This window comes from Oncorhynchus mykiss, chromosome 2 (genome assembly GCF_057628025.1).
Source record: "Oncorhynchus mykiss isolate SJ-2025 chromosome 2, ASM5762802v1, whole genome shotgun sequence".
NCBI lineage: Eukaryota > Metazoa > Chordata > Actinopteri > Salmoniformes > Salmonidae > Oncorhynchus > Oncorhynchus mykiss.
The window spans coordinates 26,747,417-26,771,766 of NC_143023.1; the positions used below are offsets into that span (position 1 = coordinate 26,747,417).

General features: G+C 43.5%; 1 protein-coding gene across 4 annotated transcripts in view; it reads right to left on the bottom strand.

The window, feature by feature from the left end:
- LOC110485571 (oxidation resistance protein 1A) overlaps positions 1 to 24,350 on the bottom strand; it is a 210,629-nt gene that overhangs the window by 171,697 nt on the left and 14,582 nt on the right. For all 4 annotated transcript variants that reach the window (XM_090194459.1, XM_090194423.1, XM_090194437.1 and 1 more), the window contains exon 2: positions 6,729 to 6,820. In XM_090194459.1, coding sequence (XP_090050585.1) covers positions 6,729 to 6,745 — 17 coding nt within the window. In that variant the 5' untranslated portion in view covers positions 6,746 to 6,820. The remainder of the gene's footprint in view (positions 1 to 6,728; positions 6,821 to 24,350) is intronic.

Below are 24,350 nucleotides of genomic sequence, written 5' to 3' on the forward strand. Positions count from 1 at the left end.
ACTAGATGTTTTGATGATGTGACACATCCTAGCTAGATGTTTGATGATGTGACACATCCTAACTAGACGTTTTGATGTGACACATCCTAACTAGACGTTTTGATGATGTGACACATCCTAACTAGACGTTTTGATGTGACACATCCTAACTAGACGTTTTAATGTGACACATCCTAACTAGACGTTTTAATGTGACACATCCTAACTAGACGTGTTGATGTGACACATCCTAACTAGACGTTTTGATGTGACACATCCTAACTAGACATTTTGATGATGTGACACATCATCCTAACTAGACGTTTTGATGTGACACATCCTAACTAGACGTTTTGATGATGTGACACATCCTAACTAGACGTTTTGATGTGACACATCCTAACTAGATGTGTTGATGTGACACATCCTAACTAGACGTTTTGATGATGTGACACATCCTAACTAGATGTTTTGATGATGTGACACATCCTAGCTAGATGTTTTGATGATGTGACACATCCTAGCTAGATGTTTTGATGATGTGACACATCCTAACTAGACGTTTTGATGTGACACATCCTAACTAGATGTTTTGATGTGACACATCCTAACTAGACGTGTTGATGTGACACATCCTAACTAGACGTTTTGATGTGACACATCCTAACTAGATGTTTTGATGTGACACATCCTAACTAGACGTTTTGATGATGTGACACATCCTAGCTAGACGTTTTGATGTGACACATCCTAACTAGACGTTTTGATGTGACACATCCTAACTAGATGTTTTGATGATGTGACACATCCTAGCTAGATGTTTGATGATGTGACACATCCTAACTAGACGTTTTGATGTGACACATCCTAACTAGACGTTTTGATGATGTGACACATCCTAGCTAGATGTTTGATGATGTGACACATCCTAACTAGAAGTTTTGATGATGTGACACATCCTAGCTAGATGTTTGATGATGTGACACATTCTAGCTAGATGTTTGATGATGTGACACATCCTAACTATATGTTTTGATGTGACACATCCTAACTAGACGCTTTGATGATGTGACACATCCTAGCTAGATGTTTGATGATGTGACACATCCTAACTAGACGTTTTGATGATGTGACACATCCTAACTAGATGTTTGATGATGTGACACATCCTAACTAGACGTTTTGATGATGTGACACATCCTAACTAGGCGTTTTGATGATGTGACACATCCTAGCTAGATGTTTGATGATGTGACACATCCTAGCTAGATGTTTGATGATGTGACACATCCTAACTAGACGTTTTGATGTGACACATCCTAACTAGAAGCTTTGATGATGTGACACATCCTAACTAGATGTTTGATGATGTGACACATCCTAGCTAGATGTTTTGATGTGACACATCCTAGCTAGATGTTTTGATGTGACACATCCTAGCTAGATGTTTTGAGGTGACACATCCTAACTAGATGTTTTGATGTGACACATCCTAGCTAGATGTTTTGAGGTGACACATCCTAGCTAGATGTTTTGATGTGACACATCCTAGCTAGATGTTTTGATGATGTGACACATCCTAGCTAGATGTTTTGATGATGTGACACATCCTAACTAGGCGTTTTGATGATGTGACACATCCTAGCTAGATGTTTGATGATGTGACACATCCTAGCTAGATGTTTGATTATGTGACACATCCTAACTAGGCGTTTTGATGATGTGACACATCCTAGCTAGATGTTTGATGATGTGACACATCCTAGCTAGATGTTTGATGATGTGACACATCCTAACTAGACGTTTTGATGTGACACATCCTAACTAGAAGCTTTGATGATGTGACACATCCTAGCTAGATGTTTGATGATGTGACACATCCTAACTAGACGTTTTGATGATGTGACACATCCTAACTAGATGTTTGATGATGTGACACATCCTAGCTAGATGTTTTGATGTGACACATCCTAGCTAGATGTTTTGATGTGACACATCCTAGCTAGATGTTTTGAGGTGACACATCCTAACTAGATGTTTTGATGTGACACATCCTAGCTAGATGTTTTGAGGTGACACATCCTAACTAGACGTTTTGATGATGTGACACATCCTAGCTAGATGTTTTGATGATATGACACATCCTAGCTAGATGTTTTGATGATGTGACACATCCTAGCTAGATGTTTTGATGATGTGACACATCCTAACTAGACGTTTTGATGATGTGACACATCCTAACTAGACGTTTTGATGATGTGACACATCCTAACTAGCTGTTTTGATGATGTGATACATCAAGTAGGCTAATTGTCTTAATTGGCTGACGTATGTAGTCTGTAATGTCCCGGCGATCAACGTTGTCAAGGTCAAATAGAACATGTTAAATCATGTTCATTATCGAAGAAAGGGTCATTCAGGAATACATTACTCTGTGAGTCATTGTTGTGAATGATAGAGACAAAATCAGGTACATCCATTCAGGAAGATGTTTTCCTCTATGCTGAATATCCATGAAACATCCCACCTGTGAAGTTGTCATTTATTCACACTCAGCGCCAGTCAGTAAGTCAGTCCATATTAAAGCATCAAACATATTTGAACAGGCCCCTAGGCTCAGTTTGTGTCTGGGTCCATCCACAACTAATGAGTCCCACTCATATTGTTGTAGTAATTTCATTACAGCCCACACTGAAAGCAAGTATAGCTCCAAGCTTGACAGCTTGACTCAGCATCACCAAGACCTCCTAACAAACAGAGAGCAACAGATCATTACCAAGACCTCCCAACAAACAGACAGCAACAGAACATTACCAAGACCTCTCAACAAACAGACAGCAACAGATCATTACCAAGACCTCTCAACTAACAGACAGCAACAGATCATTACCAAGACCTCCCAACAAACAGACAGCAACAGATCATCACCAAGACCTCCCAACAAACAGAGAGCAACAGATCATTACCAAGACCTCCCAACAAACAGACAGCAACAGATCATTACCAAGACCTCTCAACAAACAGACAGCAACAGATCATTACCAAGACCTCTCAACAAACAGACAGCAACAGATCATTACCAAGACCTCCCAACAAACAGACAGCAACAGATCATTACCAAGACCTCCCAACAAACAGACATCAACAGATCATTACCAAGACCTCTCAACAGACAGCAACAGATCATTACCAAGACCTCCCAACAAACAGACAGCAACAGAGCCGTCAACCAACAGGACATACAGGGCAGACAGCCTCCTCCTGTTCCTGCTCCAAGGGTGTGTCCTAAATGGCACCCTATTGTCATGCCTGCTCCCGCTCTCCCTCTCTGGCCCTTGAGGGTGCCAGACTGCCTATCATTACACACACCTGTCCCCTTCATTACGCTCACCAGCGCCTCATTGGACCCACCTGAACTCTATCATTATTTGATTGCCTTCCCTTTATCTGTCTGTTCCTCACGTTATTCCCTGTGTCAGCACTGATGTCGTTACTTTGTCCCCTGTCCAAACGCTGTTCCTGTCCTGTTTTATGGCCGTAGTTTATTAAATGTTCTCCCTGTACCTGCTTCCTGTCTCCAGCGTTGATCCTTACATATATAGCGCACTACTTTCAACCAATTCTCTGGTCAAAAGTAGTGCACTACATAGGAAATAGGGTGCCATTTGGGATGAAACCCATGACAGTAAACAGCCGTGAGGTAACAATCAGAGGCCACGAATGAACCAAAACTGGAATTAGACAACCTCTTCCAGCCCCAGGAGGGATATAATGAAGATTTGGGGAGATTCGAGGTCATATCGGAGCTGAATTGTGTACTGTTGTGTCAATATAGTCTCAGGACCATTTTGGGAACGGCAGCATGATGGCTGAATAATGAGCTGAGGAGTGAAGGTGGTACCGGGGTTGGGTCCACTCGATTCTCCTCTCCTCATCATCCGTTCGTCTCAGACTATTTTGGCATGTAAACACTGGCAAGCCTCATTAGAGGAGCATATCCGTAGACAGAATACAGATAGAAATGACATCAACCTCAGAGAGAATTCTTTGTATGCCCCGTTCCAGAATTATAGCTTTAGCTTCGTTAGCGGAGGACTTTCGGGGCAAAGTTTTAATGAATTGGATACAAAACTGTAATTCAGCTCTCCGCTTCATAAATGTTGCCTTGGAATGAAAGATTCAATTTAACGGTGCTCAAGTTACGTTTTAATGAGAATGCATAAACACAACCGATTAAGCTTGACTGGATTCTGAGGTTTTGGGCCCATCTAGGCCCATCTATAACAGTAAAACAGTCTAGTATTGGAGGGAAGTTATTGTTAATGTAATCAAAGACAGACAGGGCTAATGTGTTTTCCCGAGGTAAGGGAAGGTTCTAGATTTATCATCCTCGCCTCTGTTCCAGACTTCATTCCAATAAAATGCAAGGTAGCCTAAAGTACTATGTCAGACATGAGACTGATTAAAGTTTAATGACAGACTTTTAATGAAAGTCTCTGTGTGTATGCAGATGGACACTTCAGTGACTGTGTGTTTGTGTGTGTGTGTGTGTGTGTGTGTGTGCGGCGGGGAGGGGGTGGGGGGGGGGGCAAGGATGGAAAACCAATATAAAAAAATCCACAGTTGCAGCTCAGGCTTTTAGACAGATAAACAGATTTCCACAGTCGTCTTTCGGGTCGTTCAGCAGTTTGGCAGAAGAAATACACTTTGTCTCATATTCAGCTAAATGGGAATGAGTTTGAGAATCTATGAGTTTTCAAGATGGGCTGCTATAAAATAATCATTTTCAGCACATCCATATCATCTGTTCAGTTGATCCAGTCCCCCTAAAGACAGTGAGGTATCTTAGTTTTACCATACGTTACTCAACCTGCTCATAATTATATGCATTTCATATGCATGACTAGAATCACGACAACCTCTCTTGCCCCTGTGTGTTGGCACCATGTATTTTATGCTGTCTATAAATCATAATAAACCGTATTGAATCTTAATTTTAGCACAGCGTTTGTCTCAGGGCGGGACAAAGAGGAACAAAACCCATTCATACGCCACTCAGCCAAAACACAACCACCACAAGAACAACAGAAACAACAACAAGCAAACAAACAAACAATTACCATTCAAACATTTTAACGTTTGTTGGTACGAAATAGGTTCTAGGTGCTTAAAAATCTTGACTTGATTTACATTCATTAAACAACGTATTGTCACAAATACAGTAAGGTTCCACCCGAGGCTGACTCATACTCACACACATTCTGCTTTACGTAACAACAGGAAGCAGAAAGGGTCATTTTCATACATTATGTAATTCAGCAAAACGCTATTTGATGACCCACATTGGCTTCCAGTGGCAGGGCTGTTTGTTCTACATGTGACAGAGGCTGTTGGACATTAATGAAGTGGGCTTGTCAGTAAGCTGGGGAATGTGTTAGGTCTTGATGGGACCATTTTTTCCATCATCTGGTATAAATATGAAGAGTATGCCCAGGCTTGATTGTAAAGAGGGGGAGAGAGAGTGCCGCTTCTGACAGGTGTGTGCTGTGCTATTAGCATGATATTACACGGGGTTCTGAGGAGCAGTGGGGAAGGGGACGATTCAATCCAAGAGAACTCATCATCAAGAGATTCATCCACCTTGTGAATCATCTCAACTTCACTTGATTATATTATATTAGTTTATATTTTGTTCACATACTGCATTATCATCAAAGGTCGCAATGCCATGTGAGACGATTATAAAAACATCTACAAATCTTGTAATTCCTCTAATCTTCTATAAAGATAATTTAGGTAATTTTCAGGATGGTACCTCTCACATGTTGTGAGGAAAATGGGTATAATTTCGCCCCACCAAATCAAAACGGGCGGGAGCTTAACATTTCAGTTAATTTCAGTTAATAAGGTACTTATCTTAAAAGCCCTATATTAGCAGGTAATGTTCTAGAAGCTTTCAACACAGTACAAAATAGTTTTCCCACCATGCATTTGACATGATGTGGGGATAATTTAGACAAAGCTCTTAGAAAGCGTTTGAGGCAGAGAACTCCCATTGGTTTTCTTTGAACACTGATGTTAGACAAGGTGCCTTTGACCATGATTTAATATATTTTTTGTGAACTAGCTGTAACTTCCTGTTAGAACATGCACTGTTATGTGATTAGTCAAGCTAGGCAGTTTGTTTGATTTTATTCTGGGATGAGAGTGTTTTTATACTTCTGAAAATATGAGGGAGGAGTTCTAGTGTTGAATATTCATTATTTTTCAGGATGTAATCCACAGGCAATTAATTATCTATTTTGCAATACTAATGCCTGGCTTCATTTCATTACAGATGATGTCTGATTGTGTTTGTGTGTGTGTGTGTGTGTGTGTGTGTGTGTGTGTGCGTCTGCGTGTGTGTCTCCATGTCTTATGGAAACAATAACATTATATTTCAAGAAGAATAACTAAAATAGAAACAAATCAAACTAAATTAGGCACCTTTTAAACTGACATTATTTGTGATTAAACAGAGGCAAAATAACATTTGTGTTGACCTTAACTCAAAAGTCACCTCTCTACAGTCAAATTCAGCTCCAAAACATGAGCAAAAATACAAAAACAGCTGACATGAAATGTCAGTTTGTATCAGAAAAAGCCATTTTAAAACTCCCTGAGATTTGTGACAGCCCCCCCCCCCCCCCCCCCCCCCCCCATCCCCACAATAGCACAAAAATAGATAAAATCTGTGACGCCATTCTGACCTTTTGGTGCTGAACATCTTGACGATGTCTTGTTGCTGCTGTTCAGAGGGTTGTTCTAGGTGAGGGGGCGAGCCTTCAGACTGTATGTAGACCTGAGAGGAGGGAGGAGGGGAAAGAGATATACAGAGAGAGAGAGGACACAAACACAGTGAGATTTTCAGCATGCCAGTGTCACCCAGGAGCTGTCAGGGTAGCATGGCTGAACACTCCCCCCAAACAACCCCAATTACCTGCCCTCAAACTGATAGGGGAAGACTGACTAGGCAGCTAGAGGAGGCGCACAGTGCACAAAACACAGCTATAGTTTATAAAACAACATTGTTATACAGGACGTGCAGTATACCATGCCAGCTGGTTCAGTCCAACTTCAACAGGTGACTCTGCGTTTACTATGCCTCGTCTGAACGGGTAAATGAATGAGGAATACCAAGTGGTGCACACAGATACAGTATCCATACATATTCTGCTGCTCCTGTGTGTTCCTCCCCTCCAGTATAATGTCTGGGACTTTAGCCTCCTGCCCTGTCATGCTCTGTAAAGGTTACCACAGTGGAGGAAACAATTCAATAATTAATGCAGACAGATCCATGTGGGGCTCACTTCTCAACCTCTCCTCTGTAATAAGAAGAGTGGAGGAGGAGGAGAGAAGAAGGGAGGGGACTTAGGCTGCCTGACTGAATGACTGACTGGGCCACTCAGCTCAGTTTAGCTCTAGGGTAGCGGGCTGATTTGGAATTCAGCCCAAGTGAAGCTGCCACTCTTCAGCACCAAAGGATGATGTGAAACCTGTGTGGTTAGAGTATCTTTACATTTATAGCCGGATGCAGAAAGAATGAACCACTCACACACACACACACAATCATTCATACTCTACTCAATAACGTACTGTAATATGTGCATTATGGATAAGAGCTCATGTAAATCGTTAAGAACCAATAGGGGGCCCCAGGACCGGGTTTGGGAAACCCTGGTGTACAATACTATTACATAGGAGGCTTGATATAAATTCAGCTCTGACGATGAAGGATTATTCAGCTAAAAGCCCCAGGCATTATCTCTGACAACAGAGAGACCAAACAACTAGGTTAAAGGTCACATCCATCAGGAATCAGATGGATATTATCGGCTATTATTAGGTTACGACATGGTCACCGCATGTTGATGATGATCATGAGGACTTTATTGTATTTGTTAGGAAATGATTGTTGCGTAATACAGCATTCAACACTGGATCAGGAAGACCTGTTTGGTGGAAACACAAAAATCTCTTCATAGGGAAATTCTAATTGGATTTTATTTATGAAAATAAACCTTACAAAGATCATGTTAAATATAGACAACTGCTTTATGATCTTGTCACGTTCTGACCTTAGTTCCTTTTTTATGTCTCTATTTCAGTTTGGTCAGGGCATTCTATGTTTTGTGTTCTATGTTTTCTATCTCTATGTGTTTGGCCTGGTATGGTTCCCAATCAGAGGCAGCTGGCAATCGTTGTCTCTGATTGAGAACCATACCTAGGTAACCTGTTTTCCCATTTTGAGTTGTGGGTGATTGTTTTCTGTTTTGTGTGAGTACCTGACAGAACTGTTGCGTTTTGTTAGACTTTTGTTTTTGTTTGAGTGTTCCGGTTATAATAAACAACATGGACACTTACAGTGCCTTGCGAAAGTATTCGGCCCCCTTGAACTTTGCGACCTTTTGCCACATTTCAGGCTTCAAACATAAAGATATAAAATTGTATTTTTTTGTGAAGAATCAACAACAAGTGGGACACAATCATGAAGTGGAACGACATTTATTGGATATTTCAAACTTTTTTAACAAATCAAAAACTGAAAAATTGGGCGTGCAAAATTATTCAGCGCCACCTTTTGCTGCGATTACAGCTGTAAGTCGCTTGGGGTATGTCTCTATCAGTTTTGCACATCGAGAGACTGACATTTTTTCCCATTCCTCCTTGCAAAACAGCTCGAGCTCAGTGAGGTTGGATGGAGAGCATTTGTGAACAGCAGTTTTCAGTTCTTTCCACAGATTCTCGATTGGATTCAGGTCTGGACTTTGACTTGGCCATTCTAACACCTGGATATGTTTATTTTTGAACCATTCCATTGTAGATTTTGCTTTATGTTTTGGATCATTGTCTTGTTGGAAGACAAATCTCCATCCCAGTCTCAGGTCTTTTGCAGACTCCATCAGGTTTTCTTCCAGAATGGTCCTGTATTTGGCTCCATCCATCTTCCCATCAATTTTAACCATCTTCCCTGTCCCTGCTGAAGAAAAGCAGGGCAAACCATGATGCTGCCACCACCATGTTTGACAGTGGGGATGGTGTGTTCAGCTGTGTTGCTTTTACGCCTAACATAACGTTTTGCATTGTTGCCAAAAAGTTCAATTTTGATTTCATCTGACCAGAGCACCTTCTTCCACATGTTTGGTGTGTCTCCCAGGTGGCTTGTGGCAAACTTTAAACAACACTTTTTATGGATATCTTTAAGAAATGGCTTTATTCTTGCCACTCTTCCATAAAGGCCAGATTTGTGCAATATATGACTGATTGTTGTCCTATGGACAGAGTCTCCCACCTCAGCTGTAGATCTCTGCAGTTCATCCAGAGTGATCATGGGCCTCTTGGCTGCATCTCTGATCAGTCTTCTCCTTGTATGAGCTGAAAGTTTAGAGCGACGGCCAGGTCTTGGTAGATTTGCAGTGGTCTGATACTCCTTCCATTTCAATATTATCGCTTGCACAGTGCTCCTTGGGATGTTTAAAGCTTGGGAAATCTTTTTGTATCCAAATCCGGCTTTACACTTCTTCACAACAGTATCTCGGACCTGCCTGGTGTGTTCCTTGTTCTTCATGATGCTCTCTGCGCTTTTAACGGACCTCTGAGACTATCACAGTGCAGGTGCATTTATACAGAGACTTGATTACACACAGGTGGATTGTATTTATCATCATTAGTCATTTAGGTCAACATTGGATCATTCAGAGATCCTCACTGAACTTCTGGAGAGAGTTTGCTGCACTGAAAGTAAAGGGGCTGAATAATTTTGCACGCCCAATTTTTCAGTTTTTGATTTGTTAAAAAAGTTTGAAATATCCAATAAATGTCGTTCCACTTCATGATTGTGTCCCACTTGTTGTTGATTCTTCACAAAAAAATACAGTTTTATATCTTTATGTTTGAACCCTGAAATGTGGCAAAAGGTCGCAAAGTTCAAGGGGGCCGAATACTTTCGCAAGGCACTGTACCACGCTGCGCATTGGTCCGATATTTCCTACTCCTCCTCATAAGAGGAGGAGAATCGTTACAGATCTGGACAGGCTACGAAATTAAATTAAACACATTTCTTCCGTTTCCTTCATTATGGAAAAGAACATTAACTCTATACATTTCTTAGACGTGTTTGTTACAAAGAAGGGACTATCTCTAAGTAGTACAGTTTACAGAAAACCTACAGGTAAACTACTATACTGACAGCTGATAGTCATCACCATCTCCCCCTAAAATGAGGTTTACCAGTAAGCCAACTTCATAGCCAGCGTCGCATCTGTGACACAGAGGAAGAATATGACAGACAATCAAATTCTCTCCTTGAGCGTTTCCACTTCAGAGGAAACCCCGAAAAATGGCTTGATAAATCTCAAAAACAAGTCAAAAGCTTGTTACTTAATAAATCCCACCAAAAACAGAAGGAACTGTTCTCTGTAAACTACACTGAACAAAAATATAAACGCAACATGTAAAGTGTTGGTTCCATGTTTCATGAGCTGAAATAAAAGATCACAGAAATGTTTTATACAGACAAAAAGCTTATTTCTCTCAAATGTTGTGCACAAATTTGTATACATCCCTGTTAGTGAGCATTTCTGCTTTGCCAACATAATCTGCCACACCTGATTAACCGGCATGATCATAGGTGCACCTTGTGCTGGGGACAATAAAAGGCCACTCTAAAATATGCAGTTTTGACACACAACAAATGCCACAGATGTGGCACTCTCCCATAGTTTTGAGGGAGAGTGCTATTGGCATGCTGACTGCACGAATGTCCACCAGAGCTGTTGCCAGATAATTTAATGTTAATTTCTCTACCATAAGTCGCCTCCAAAGTCGTTTCAGAAAATGTGTCATTACGTCCAACCGACCTCACAACCGAAGACCATGTGTATGGCGTCATGTCAGCGAGCAGTTTGCTGATGTCACCGTTGTGAACAGAGTGCCTCATAGTGGCAGTTGGATTATGGTATTGGCAGGCATAAACTACGGACAGTGAACACAATTGCATTTTGTCGATGGCAATTTCAATGCACAGAAATACCGTGACGAGATCCTGAGGCCCATTGTGACACCCATTTCTTTTAACCTCTACAGGATGGGTGTCCCCCCCACGGGAAGGTTAAGCTAACGAGATTGTAAGTAACATGGATATACCCCAGGACATAGACATAGACTGATATGGGCAGAAAGCTTAAATTTATTAATAAACCAATCATGCACATTTGGGCAGTCTTGATACAACATTTTGAACAGATATGCAATGATTCATTGGATCAGTGTAAAACTTTGCACATACACTGCTACCATCTAATGGACAAAATCTAAATTGCGCCTGGGTCGGAATAATAAATGATGGCTTTTCTTTTGCATTACAAAGATGATAGTACAAGTACCAGATCTAATGTGTTATATTCTCCTACATTCATTTCACATTTCCACAAACTTCAAAGAGACTCCTTTCAAAAAGTATCATTAATATGCATATCCTTTCCTCAGGTCCTCAGCTACAGGCAGTTAGATTTGGGTATGCCATTTTAGGCTAACATTGATAGATTAGGGTCTAATGACTGTATTTAAAATTATTGATTTCCTCATATGAACTGTAACTCAGTAAAATCTTTGAAATTGTTGCATGTTGCATTTATATTTTTGTTCAGTATAAATACTTACTTTCAATAATAGCCATAATGGCATCAAGTCTGCTGTCAATAAACACTGGCATATACAGTGCATTTGGAAAGTATTCAGACCCTTGACTTTTTCCACATTTTATTACATTTCATCTGTCATGACGCTGGCCTGGGGGTAGGTTTATGACAGTCATAAATACCTCTCCCCCTTTTTTTCCTCTTTCTACCCTACTGATGTGACTATTGAAAATCCCTTGGTTAACATATAGATTCTGGGAACATCAGAAGGTGGGGGTAAATTAACCATAATCCAACCAGTTGAACATATGCGGTGGTACTTAATGAATATGAAGTCAGTTCGATTGTCATCTGAGACATTCTCATTAATGATAGGGTGACATAAACGGTACAGTGGAAAGTCTACACATTATAGTTATTAGATTCACATGGAATTGTTGTGCAATTGAAATGTTTGAATATGAAATTATTTGTGAAGGGATGAAATGTGATTTTAGCTTCTAAAATGTGAGAATTGGGTTTTCATGAGTGAATTAGGCCCGACTCAGTGGTCCGCCCACGTGAAGAGACATTGGTTATAAACTATGAAACACGCCCTCCTCTCCCTTCCTATATGAAGCGTTGACGACAATATAACTTCCTGTTCCGGGGACATTAAGGCGACGGACTTGATGTTAGAAGGGCAGGTGACACCTACAGAGAAAAGCCAATCTCAGCTACCTAATGAAATTAGCATTGAATTCCCACGTGAAGAGGACACGTTGAATATAATGAATTTCGACAATACCAGCCAGAATATAGCATGAGCATATAAGCATGTCAATGGGGTATGAACTTTGAACTCTGATTCCCTCCAGCCGCCAAGCGTGGACTGGGAAAGGACAGACAGAGTATACCATCGACCACACAATGATGTTACTAAAATGGGTGCAGTTTACCACCAGAGACACTCTTCAAAGGATGGAAGAACTCTTGGGCAACTCGGCCTTCCATCTACCACCAACCTATTGAAGCGCAGCTCAGAGTAAATATTTATTGCATTTTCCTTTTCCAAATGGGCGGTAATTTAGAATGCATAAGATCCTGTATTTACGATAGAGACATCGCTTCTCCCTTTGTTCTTCAGTCTTCCCGCTCTTTCACTCAAACCCAATCCCCCTTTTCTTTGTGTAACCAGCTGTCATATCTGTTCTGTCGGCTAGAGACGTTTTCCTTTATGACATAATTTGCAATCAAGGTATGATTCATTCTGTGTATATGTAATTCTGTGTGATTAATTAGGTATTTAGTAAATAAATAATTAAACCCAATTTTTGTATTGCTGATCCAACTTGTTAGCCAGGGTTCGTGAATAATTTACAACTTTCAGATGAGACTGAAATAAGGTGACGATTAATATTGACTGCTATTGATGTAAAATATTACTAGGTCTTTAAGAGTTTATTTGGAAGATAACTGCTCTATAAATATTATTTTGTGGTGCCCGCGACTTTCTAGTTAATTACATTTACATGATTAGCTCAATCAGGTAATATTAATTACAGAGAAAGGATTTTATAGAATAGCATGTCATATCACTTAATCCGGCATAGCCAAAGACATGACACAGCCATATTCTAAAAATAAGAATATGAAATATCACATTCACATAAGTATTCAGACCCTTTACTCAGTACTTTGTTGAAGCACCTTTTGCAGCGATAACAGCCTCAAGTCTTCTTGGGTGTGACTCTACAAGCTTGGCACACCTGTAGAGTCAAAACCTGGGAGTTTCGAAGTGTCTTGGTGGTTCCAACCAGCTCTAGGAAGTGTCTTGGTGGTTCCAACCTTCTTCCAATTAAGAATGATTAAGGCCACTGTGTTTTTGGGGACCTTCAATGATGCAGACATTTTTTGGTGCCATTCCCCAGATTTGTGCCTCGACACAATCCTGTCTCAGAGCTCTACGGACAATTCCTTTGACCTCACGGCTTGGTTTTTGCTCTGACATGCATTGTCAACTGTGGGACCTTATATAGACAGGTGTGTGCCTTTCCAAATCATGTCCAATCAATTAAATTGACCACAGATGGACTCAAATCAATATGTAGAATCATCTCAAGGATGATCAATAGAAACAGGATGCACCTGAGCTCAACTTGGAGTCTCATAAAGGGTCTCATGTAAATAAGGTATGTCTGTTTGTCGCTTTGTCATTATGGGGTATTGTGTGTAGATTGATGGGAAAAAATATTTAATACATTTTAGAATAAGGTTGTGATGTAACAAAATGTGGAAAATTCAAGGGGGTCTGAATACTTTCCGAATGCACTGTATTATCCCGACTCCTCTTTAAAGTCTGCCTTCCAGAAAACACCTTTATTCACTTATAAATGATCAAGAAATCTATCAAACATATTAGTTAAATCAGATGTGGTCAGAGAGAGAAAAGAGGCATTCATAAAAGGACGCTTCCCCTGTATAGCTTGTTCCTCTTGTAACACCATAAGGACATTTTCTAACTTAGTATGTCCTCAGTGTCACGTTCGTTGTATGGAGGAGACCAAGGCGCAGCATGGTAAGTGTACATTCTTCTTTAATTACAGAAAGAACACTGAACAAAACAACAAAACGAACTGTGAAGCAAATATGAGTAGTGCAGACAGGAAACTAAACATAGAATAAGAACCCACAAATACGCAAGGGAACCTAAATATGGCAACCTAAATGGCAACCTAAATATGGTCCCCAATCAGAGACAACGATAAACAGCTGCCTCTGATTGGGAACCAATTCAGGCCACCATAGACATACATATCCCTAGACTTACAAAACCCTTAGATATACTAAAACCCTAGACAAGACAAAAACTAACATACCCACCCTAGTCACACCCTGACCTAACACCCTGACCTAACCAAAATAATAAAGAAAACAGAGATAACTAAGGGCAGGGCGTGACACTCAGACTTCTAGGACCTATGAAATAAAGTAATGTATAATTTACTAAAGAAGTTATTTATATGTTACAGTGTTCTTGTAATAAGATTTATATTGGGAAAACATCCTGGGCCAAGAAAGTACGCCTTGGAGAATATAAATCCACTATCTTTATAGAACAAAATCATTCTACTAATGAATTGCGTTGCATCGATATCGAAAAAGTTCCTCGACCACACAGAGGTGATTAGGACAACAAATTACTCCAAAGAGAAGCCATGTGGCTATATAAATTCAATTCTGTATCTCCACACGATTTAAACTAAGAATTAGATTTCACCTCCTTCCTAGTGTACATTTAGACTGTTATACAAGAACACTCTCCAAATAAGATTTTACATATCGTTCATGAGTTGGCCCCACATATTTGTGAATGACTGTGCCTAATGTCCTTTGTGGTGGGCTATCTCATGAATTGATATAATGTATTCAAGTGAGCAGACACCTAAGGTAATTGATTAATGAATTGCCCATCGCCGCTCCCATACCCTATAATTCTGTATTTCTTTGTGACTAACTTGTATACAGGTAGACAAGAAAAGCTATATCCCTGATTGGCAGATGAGTGGCAACCCTGATTAGAAGCACCTGCTGCTCATCGGTTGTTCTTTACAAATGCTGTTATGAATTAAAGTAAAATTGTACCTACACACTGAAGAAGGATGCAAAGCCGAAATGTCTGTGTACGCTATCCCGAATGCAGTGAAAATAATACAACAAATTGAATAATTGTAAGGGTTGTCTTCCTCCTCTGACAAGGAGGAGTAGTAGGAAGGATCGGAGGACCAATGCGCAGCGTGGTAAGTGTTCAGGAAATTTATTATAACTCAGAACACTAACGAATAAAACAGCAAAGAGAACGAAATGAAACCGAAACAGTCCTGTACGGTGAATACACAAAAAACACAGAACAGAAAATAATCACACACAACTCAAAGGTGAAACCAGGCTACCTAATTATGGTTCTCAATCAGGGACACCGATTGACAGCTGCCTCTGATTGAGAACCATTCCAGGCCAAACACAGAAATCCCAAATTATAGAAAAAAGAACATTGACTGCCCACCCCAACTCACGCCCTGACCATACTAAAACAAAGACAAAACAAAGGAACTAAGGTCAGAACGTGACAATAATGAAGTAAGCTTTATGCAACATCTTTTTGAGTGCTGACCCATTACACCTTTATGTTGGTAGAAATACATTTCCTGCTGTAATATAATGTGATCTGCTCCTACTAAATATTTTATATTTTTGTGAACAGTTTATAAGAATATAACCTGCTGCTTTTTGTATTTTTTATATCTAACAGCATGCCATCTTAAATATACACGCAGACTGCTGTCACTAGTTCGACTAAATCTTATCTCGGCACAGAACATGACTTTGATTGAGATTAAAATTTCACATGTTCAAGTGTTATTTTTAGAAGAGTACACACAATGAGTCATGTGAATAAGAATATACAGTACCTTCAAAAAGTATTCACACAATTTAACTTTTTACACATTTTGTTGTGTTACAGCCTGAATTATGTGTCACTGATCTACATACAATACCCCATAATGTCATAATGGAATTATGTTTGTAGACATTTTTTGAAATGTATTGAATTTTTTTCACCTGAAATGTATCCAACCCCTTTGTTATGGCAAGCCTAACTACGTTTCAGGAGTAGAATGGTGCATAACAAATCACATAACAGGTTGCTGTCATGAATGTTGTTGTAAGAATCGGACCAAGGTGCAGCGTGGAATGGTTTCATCATCTTTATTCGAGTGAAACGCACAAAAAAAAATAAAGATCAAAACGAACGTGAAGCTATGCAGTGCTCACAAGCAACAATACATAAACAAGATCCCACAAAAACCAGTGGGGAAATGGCTGCCTAAATATGATCCCCAATCAGAGACAAAGATAAACAGCTGCCTCTTGATTGGGAACCAATTCAGGCCAACATAGAAAACAAAACACCTAGATAGGAACACCCCCCCCCTAGTCACACCCCGACCTAACCCAAAATAGAGAATAAAAAAGGCTCTCTATGGTCAGGGCATGACAATACCCGCCCCAAAGGTGCGGACTCCAGCCGCAAAACCTGAAACCAACTGGGGAGGGTAGGGGGGGTGACTAGTGTCGGTGGCGGCTCCGGTGCGGGTCTTTGCCCCCGCCCAGACCACGGGTCCGGCCATGGAGCCGGGTAGAACGCCGTGCCCGGACTGGGCCCTCGGCGCAGAGGAGGACCCCGGCCACGGAGCTGAGTTGGCCGCCGTGCCTGGACTGGGCACCGGTGCAGAGGAAGGCTCTGACCTCGGAGCGTGACTGGACGCCGTGCCTGGCCTGGGCAACGGTGCAGAGGAAGGCTCCTGCCCTGGAACTGGAGGTTCCGGACCGTGGACTGTCGCAGGAGGTTCCGGACCGTGGATCATCACAGGAGGTTCCGGACCGTCTCAGGAGGTTCCGGACCGTGGACCGTCTCAGGAGGTTCCGGACTGTGGACCGTCTCAGGAGGTTCAGGACTGTGGAACGTGGCCGGAAGCTCTGGACTGTGAACTGTCGCCAGAAGCTCTGGACTGGGACTCGTCACCGGAAGCTCTGGACTGAGGACCGTCGCTGGAAGCTCTGGACTGGGGACTGTCGCCGGAAGCTCTGGACTGGGGACCGTCGCCTGAAGCTCTGGACTGGGGACCGTCGCCTGAAGCTCTGGACTGGGGACCATCGCCTGAAGCTCTGGACTGGGGACCGTCGCCCGAAGCTCTGGACTGGGAACCCTCGCAGGAGGCTCCGGACCATGGATCGTCACTGGAGGCTCCGGGCCATGGAACATCACTGGAGGCTCCGGGTCTGGAGTGTAAAGCTGGCACAACGTGTCCTGGACAGATGACAACCTTCGCACGGCAAGTGCGGGGAGCTGGCACAGGACATACTGGGCTGTGGAGGCGCACTGGAGACATGGTGCATAGAAACGGCACACATTGTACCGGAACGATGAGACTCTCCTCAAAGTGAGTGTGGAGAGCTGGCCAGGTGGCATTGGACGGCTAACACGCTCCTCAGGGCGACTGTCTTGCCTCTTCAGCCAAACCAAGAGCTCTCTCTCATCACTCTCCTCAACTTTCGCCAACCACTCCTCGCTCAATCTTTCCCAATATTCCTCCTCGGTCTCTGATTCACCCCTCAGCGTTGCCGACGACCCCGTGTACCCCCCCCCAAAAAAACATTTGAGGCTGCTTCTTGGGCCTACGTCGTGACCGCGAACCCTGGTGTAGTCGCTGTCCCTCCTTTGCTGCTTCCGCCTGCTTCCATGGAAGGCGATCCTTTCGGGCCACGGTTTTCCTCCCACGTCCAGGATCCCTTCCCGTCCAATATATCCTCCCACGTCCAGGATGTCTGCTCCTCCTGGGCATGCTGCTTGGTCCTGGGGTGGTGGGATCTTCTGTCACGAACGTTTTTGTAAGAATCAGACCAAGGTGCAGAGAGGTCGCCGGATGTCCATCTGCTAGCTACTGCCCACAAGCTGTCTGAATCGCCGTGTCTCCAGCTCGCCTAGTGTAGCAGCAACTACGGAATTGGCTCCCTGACTCATCTACTGCTACTCATTGGAACCTATGATCACTCGGCTACACATGCCTCTCCCTAATGTCAATATGCCTTGTCTATTGCTGTTTTGGTTAGTGATTATTGTCTTTTTTCACTGTAGAGCCCCTAGTCCTGCCAAATATGCCACCCCACACATGCGGTGTGGTGATCTCACCTGGCTTAACTGTTGCCTCTAGAGATGAAACCTCTCTCATCATCACTCAATGCCAAGGTTTACCTCCACTGTACTCACATTATGCCTTGAATCTATTCTTCTGCACCCTAACTATAACATCTATCCCTAACTATAACATTTTCCGACAAGATAGAACTGTCAAAGGGGGTGGAGTTGCAATCTACTGCAGAGATAGCCTGCAGAGTTCTGTCATACTATCCAGGTCTGTGCCCAAACAATTAAGAGCTTCTACTTCTAAAAATCCACCTTTCCAGAAACTAGTCTCTCACCATTGCCGCTTGTTATAGACCCCCTTGAGCCCCCAGCTGTGCCCTGGACACCATATATGAATTGATTGCCCCCCATCCATGTTCATAGTTTGTACTGTTAGGTGACCTAACCTGGGATATGCTTAACACCCCAGCAGACCTACAATCTAAGCTAGATGCCCTCAATCTCACAAAATTATTAAGGAACCTACCAGGTACAACCCTAAATCCGTTACCCTCTTTGATTTCATCCTGACCAACTTGCCCTCTAAATACACTGCTGTCTTCAACCAGGATCTCAGCGATCACTGCATCATTGCCTGCGTGCGTGATGGGTCCACAGTCAAATGACCACCCCTCATCACTGTCAAACACTCCCTAAAACACTTCAGCGAGCAGGCCTTTCTAATCGACCTGGCCCGGGTATCCTGGAAGGATATTGACCTCATCCCGTCTGTAGAGGATGCCTTGTTATTCTTTAAAAGTGCTTTCCTCGCCATCTTAAATAAACATGCCCCATTCAAAAAAATGTAGAACTAAGCACAGATATCGCCCTTGGTTCACCCCAGACTTGACTGCCCTTGACCAGCACAAAAATATCCTGTGGCGTTCTGCATTAGCATCGAATAGCCCCCGCGATATGCAACTTTTCAGGGAAGTTAGGAACCAATATACTCAGTCAGTTAGGAAAGCTAAGGCTAGCTTTTTCAAACAGAAATGTGCATCCTGTAGCACTAATTCCAAAAACTTTTGGGACACTGTAAAGTCCATGGATAATTAGAGCACCTCCTCCCAGTTGCCCACTGCACTGAGGCTAGGAATCACTGTCACCACCGATAAATCTACAATAATCAATCATTTCAATAAGCATTTTTCAATGGCTGACCATGCTTTCCACCTGGCTACCCCAACCCTGTCAACAGCTCACCACTCCATGCAGCAACTAGCCCAAGCTCCCCGCTTCTCCTTCACCCAAATCCAGACAACTGTTGTTCTGAAAGAGCTGCAAAATCTGGATCCCTACAAATCAGCTGGGCTAGACAGTCTGGACCCTCTCTTTCTAAAATGATCCGCTGAAATTGTTGCAACCCCTATTACTAGCCTGTTCAACCTCTCATATCATCTGAGATCCCCAAAGATTGGAAAGCTGCCGTGGTCATCCCCCTCTTCAAAAGTGGAGACACTCTAGACCAAACTGTTATAGAACTATATCCATCCTGCCCTGCCTTTCAAAAATCTTAGAAAGCCAAGTTAACAAACAGATCACCAACCATTTCGAATCCCACTGTACCTTCTCCGCTATGCAATCTGGTTTTCGAGCTGGTCACGGGTGCACCTCAGCCACGCTCAAGGTCCTAAACGATATCATAACAGCCATCGATAAGAGACAATACTGTGCAGCTGTATTCATCGACCTGGCCAAGGCTTTCGACTCTGTCAATCACCACATTCTTATCGGCAGACTCAACAGCTTTGGTTTCTCAAATGAATGTCCCGCCTGGTTCACCAACTACTTCTCAAATAGAGTTCAGTGTGTCAAATCTGAGGGCCTGTTGTCCAGATCTCTGGCAGTCTCTATGGGGGTGCCACAGGGTTCAATTCTCGGGCCGACTCTTTTCTCTGTATATATCAATGAGGTCGCTCTTGCTGCTGGTGATTCTCTGATCCACCTCTACGCAGACGACACCATTCTGTATTCATCTGGCCCTTCTTTGGACACTGTGTTAACAAACCTCCAAACGAGCTTCAATGCCATACAACTCTCCTTCTGTGGCTTCCAACTTATTTTAAATGCAAGTAAAACTAAATGCATGTTCTTCAACCGATTGTTGCCTGCACCCACCCACCCGACCAGCATCACTACTCTGGACGGTTCTGACTTATGTCAGTATAATATGTGGACAACTACAAATACTTAGGTGTCTGGTTAGACTGTAAACTCTCCTTCCAGACTCACATTAAGCATATCCAATCCAAAATTAAATCTAGAATCGGCTTCCTATTTCTTAACAAAGCCTCCTTCACTCATGCTGCATACCCTCTTATCCTACCGATCCTTGACTTTGGCGATGTCATTTACAAAATAGCCTCCAACACTTTACTCAGCAAACTGGATGCAGTCTATCACAGTGCAATCCGTTTTATCACCAAAGCCCCATTTACTACCCATCACTGCGACCTGTATGCTCTCGTTGGCTGGCCCTCACTACGTATTCGTCGCCAAACCCACTGGCTCCAGGTCATCTATAAGTCTTTGCTATGTAAAGCCCCGCCTTATCTCAGCTCACTGGCCACCTTAGAAACACCCACCCGTAGCACGTGCTACAGCAGGTATATTTCACTGGTCATCCCCAAAGCCAACACTTCCTTTGACCGCCTTTCCTTCCAGTTGTCTGCTACCAATGACTGGAACAAATTGCAAAAATCGCTGAAGCTGGAGTCTTATATCCCCCTCTCTAACTTTAAGCATCAGCTGTCAGAGCAGCTAACCGATCACTGTACCTGTACACAGCCAATCTGTAAATAGCACACTCAACTACCTCATCCCCATATTGTTTTTATCCTCTTGCTCTTTTGCACCCCATTATCTCTACTTGCACATCATCATCTGCACATCTATCACTCCAGTGTTAATGATAAATTGTAATTATTTTGCCTCTATGGTATGCCTTACCTCCCTACTCTTCTACATTTGCTCACACTGTACATAGATTTTTCTATTGTGTTATTGTTATGGTGCGTGAATGAGGACCCAAAAGCGAATTAACAAACAGAGTACTTTAATGACGAACATACGTGGGCTCAGATGGACAGGTAGATTCCGACAGGACAGGACAAGGTTGCAGCACACACGATGATAGTCTGGTTCAGGCATGAGACACATAAACAAACAAACAAGAATCCGACAAGGACAGGAGCAGAAACAGAGACAGATATAGGGACCTAATCAGAGGGAAAAAGGGAACAGGTGGGGAACGGGGTGAATGGGTAATTAGGAGGAGACAAGGCACAGCTGGGGAAAAGAGGGGGAGAAAAGGTAACATAACAACGACCAGCAGAGGGAGACAGGGTGAAGGGAAAGGACAGAGACAAGACAACATGACAGTACCCCCCCACTCACCGAGCGCCTCCTGGCGCACTCGAGGAGGAAGCCTGGCGGCAACGGAGGAAATCATCGATCAGCGCACGGTCCAGCACGTCCCGAGAGGGAACCCAACTCCTCTCCTCAGGACCGTACCCCTCCCAATCTACTAGGTACTGATGACCACGGCCCCGAGGACGCATGTCCAAAATCCTACGGACCCTGTAGATGGGTGCGCCCTCGACAAGGATGGGGGGGGGGGGGGGAAGACGAGCGGGGGCGCGAAGAACGGGCTTGACACAGGAGACATGGAAGACCGGGTGGACGCGACGAAGATATCGCGGCAGAAGAAGGCGTACTGCGACAGGGTTAATGATTTGAGAGATACGGAATGGACCAATGAACCGCGGGGTCAACTTGCGAGAAGCCGTCTTAAGGGGAAGGTTCTGAGTGGAGAGCCGACAGAGAGTATAGTCTACCCCGGGGGGGGGTGGTTCCCGGAAGGAGATCAATACTACAATCATACGACCGGTGTGGAGGAAGAGAGGTGGCCCTGGACCGACTGAACACCGTGCGCAGATCGTGATATTCCTCCGGCACCCCTGTCAAATCACCAGGCTCCTCCTGTGAAGAAGAGACAGAGGAAACAGGAGGGATAGCAGACATTAAACATTTCACATGACAAGAGACGTTCCAGGAGAGGATAGAATTACTAGACCAATTAATGGAAGGATTATGACAAACTAGCCAGGGATGGCCCAAAACAACAGGTGTAAAAGGTGAACGAAAAATTAAAAAAGAAATGGTTTCACTATGATTACCAGAAACAGTGAGGGTTAAAGGTAGCGTCTCACGCTGAATCCTGGGGAGAGGACTACCATCCAGGGCGAACAAGGCCGTGGGCTCCTTTAACTGTCTGAGAGGAATGTCATGTTCCCGAGCCCAGGTCTCGTCCATAAAACAGCCCTCCGCCCCAGAGTCTATTAAGGCACTGCAGGAAGCTGACGAACCGGTCCAGCGTAGATGGACCGACAAGGTAGTGCAGGATCTTGAAGGAGAGACAGGAGTAGTAGCGCTCACCAGTAGCCCTCCGCTTACTGACGAGCTCTGGCCTTTTACTGGACATGAAGTGGCAAAATGACCAGCGGAACCGCAATAGAGACAGAGGCGGTTGGTGATTCTCCGTTCCCTCTCCTTAGTCGAGATGCGGATACCTCCCAGCTGCATGGGCTCAGCACCCGAGCCGGCAGAGGAAGATGGTAGTGATGCGGAGAGGGAGGCGACGGAGAGCGCGAGCTCCTTTCCACGAGCTCGGTGACGAAGATCAACCCGTCGCTCAATGCGAATAGCGAGTTCAATCAAGGAATCCACGCTGGAAGGAACCTCCCGGGAGAGAATCTCATCCTTTACCTCTGCGCGGAAACCCTCCAGAAGACGAGCGAGCAAGGCCGGCTCGTTCCAGCCACTGGAGACAGCAAGAGTGCGAAACTCAATAGAGTAGTCTGTTATGGATCGATTGCCTTGACATAGGGAAGACAGGGCCCTGGAAGCCTCCTCCCCAAAAACAGATCGATCAAAAACCCGTATCATCTCCTCCTTAAAGTCTTGATACTGGTTAATACACTCAGCCCTTGCCTCCCAGATTGCCGTGCCCCACTCACGAGCCCGTCCAACAAGGAGAGATATGACGTAGGCGACACGAGCAGTGCTCCTGGAGTAAGTGTTGGGCTGGAGAGAAAACACAATATCACACTGGGTGAGGAACGAGCGGCATTCAGTGGGCTCCCCAGAGTAACACGGCGGGTTATTGATTCTGGGCTCCGGAGATTCGAAAGCCCTGGAAGTGGCCGGTGGATCGAGGCGGAGATGGTGAACCTGTTCTGTGAGGTTGGAGACTTGGGTGGCCAGGGTCTCAACGGCATGTCGAGCAGCAGACAACTCCTGCTTGTGTCTGCCCAGCATCGCTCCCTGGATCTCGACGGCTGAGTGGAGAGGATCCGAAGTCGCTGGGTCCATTCTTGGTCGGATTCTTCTGTTATGGTGCGTGAATGAGGACCCAAAAGCGAATTAACAAACAGAGTACTTTAATGACGAACATACGTGGGCTCAGATGGACAGGTAGATTCCGACAGGACAGGACAAGGTTGCAGCACACACGATGATAGTCTGGTTCAGGCATGAGACACATAAACAAACAAACAAGAATCCGACAAGGACAGGAGCAGAAACAGAGACAGATATAGGGACCTAATCAGAGGGAAAAAGGGAACAGGTGGGGAACGGGGTGAATGGGTAATTAGGAGGAGACAAGGCACAGCTGGGGAAAAGAGGGGGAGAAAAGGTAACATAACAACGACCAGCAGAGGGAGACAGGGTGAAGGGAAAGGACAGAGACAAGACAACATGACAGTTATTGACTGTACGTTTATTTATGTGTAACTCTGTGTTGTTATTTTTGCAGCACTGCTTTGCTTTATCTTGGCCAGGTCACAGTTGTAAATTAGAACTTGTTCTCAACTGGCCTACCTGGTTAAATAAAGGTGATATAAAATAAAAAATAAAAATGTAAATGTAAATTTGATATTTCTGTATTTAATTTTCAATAAATG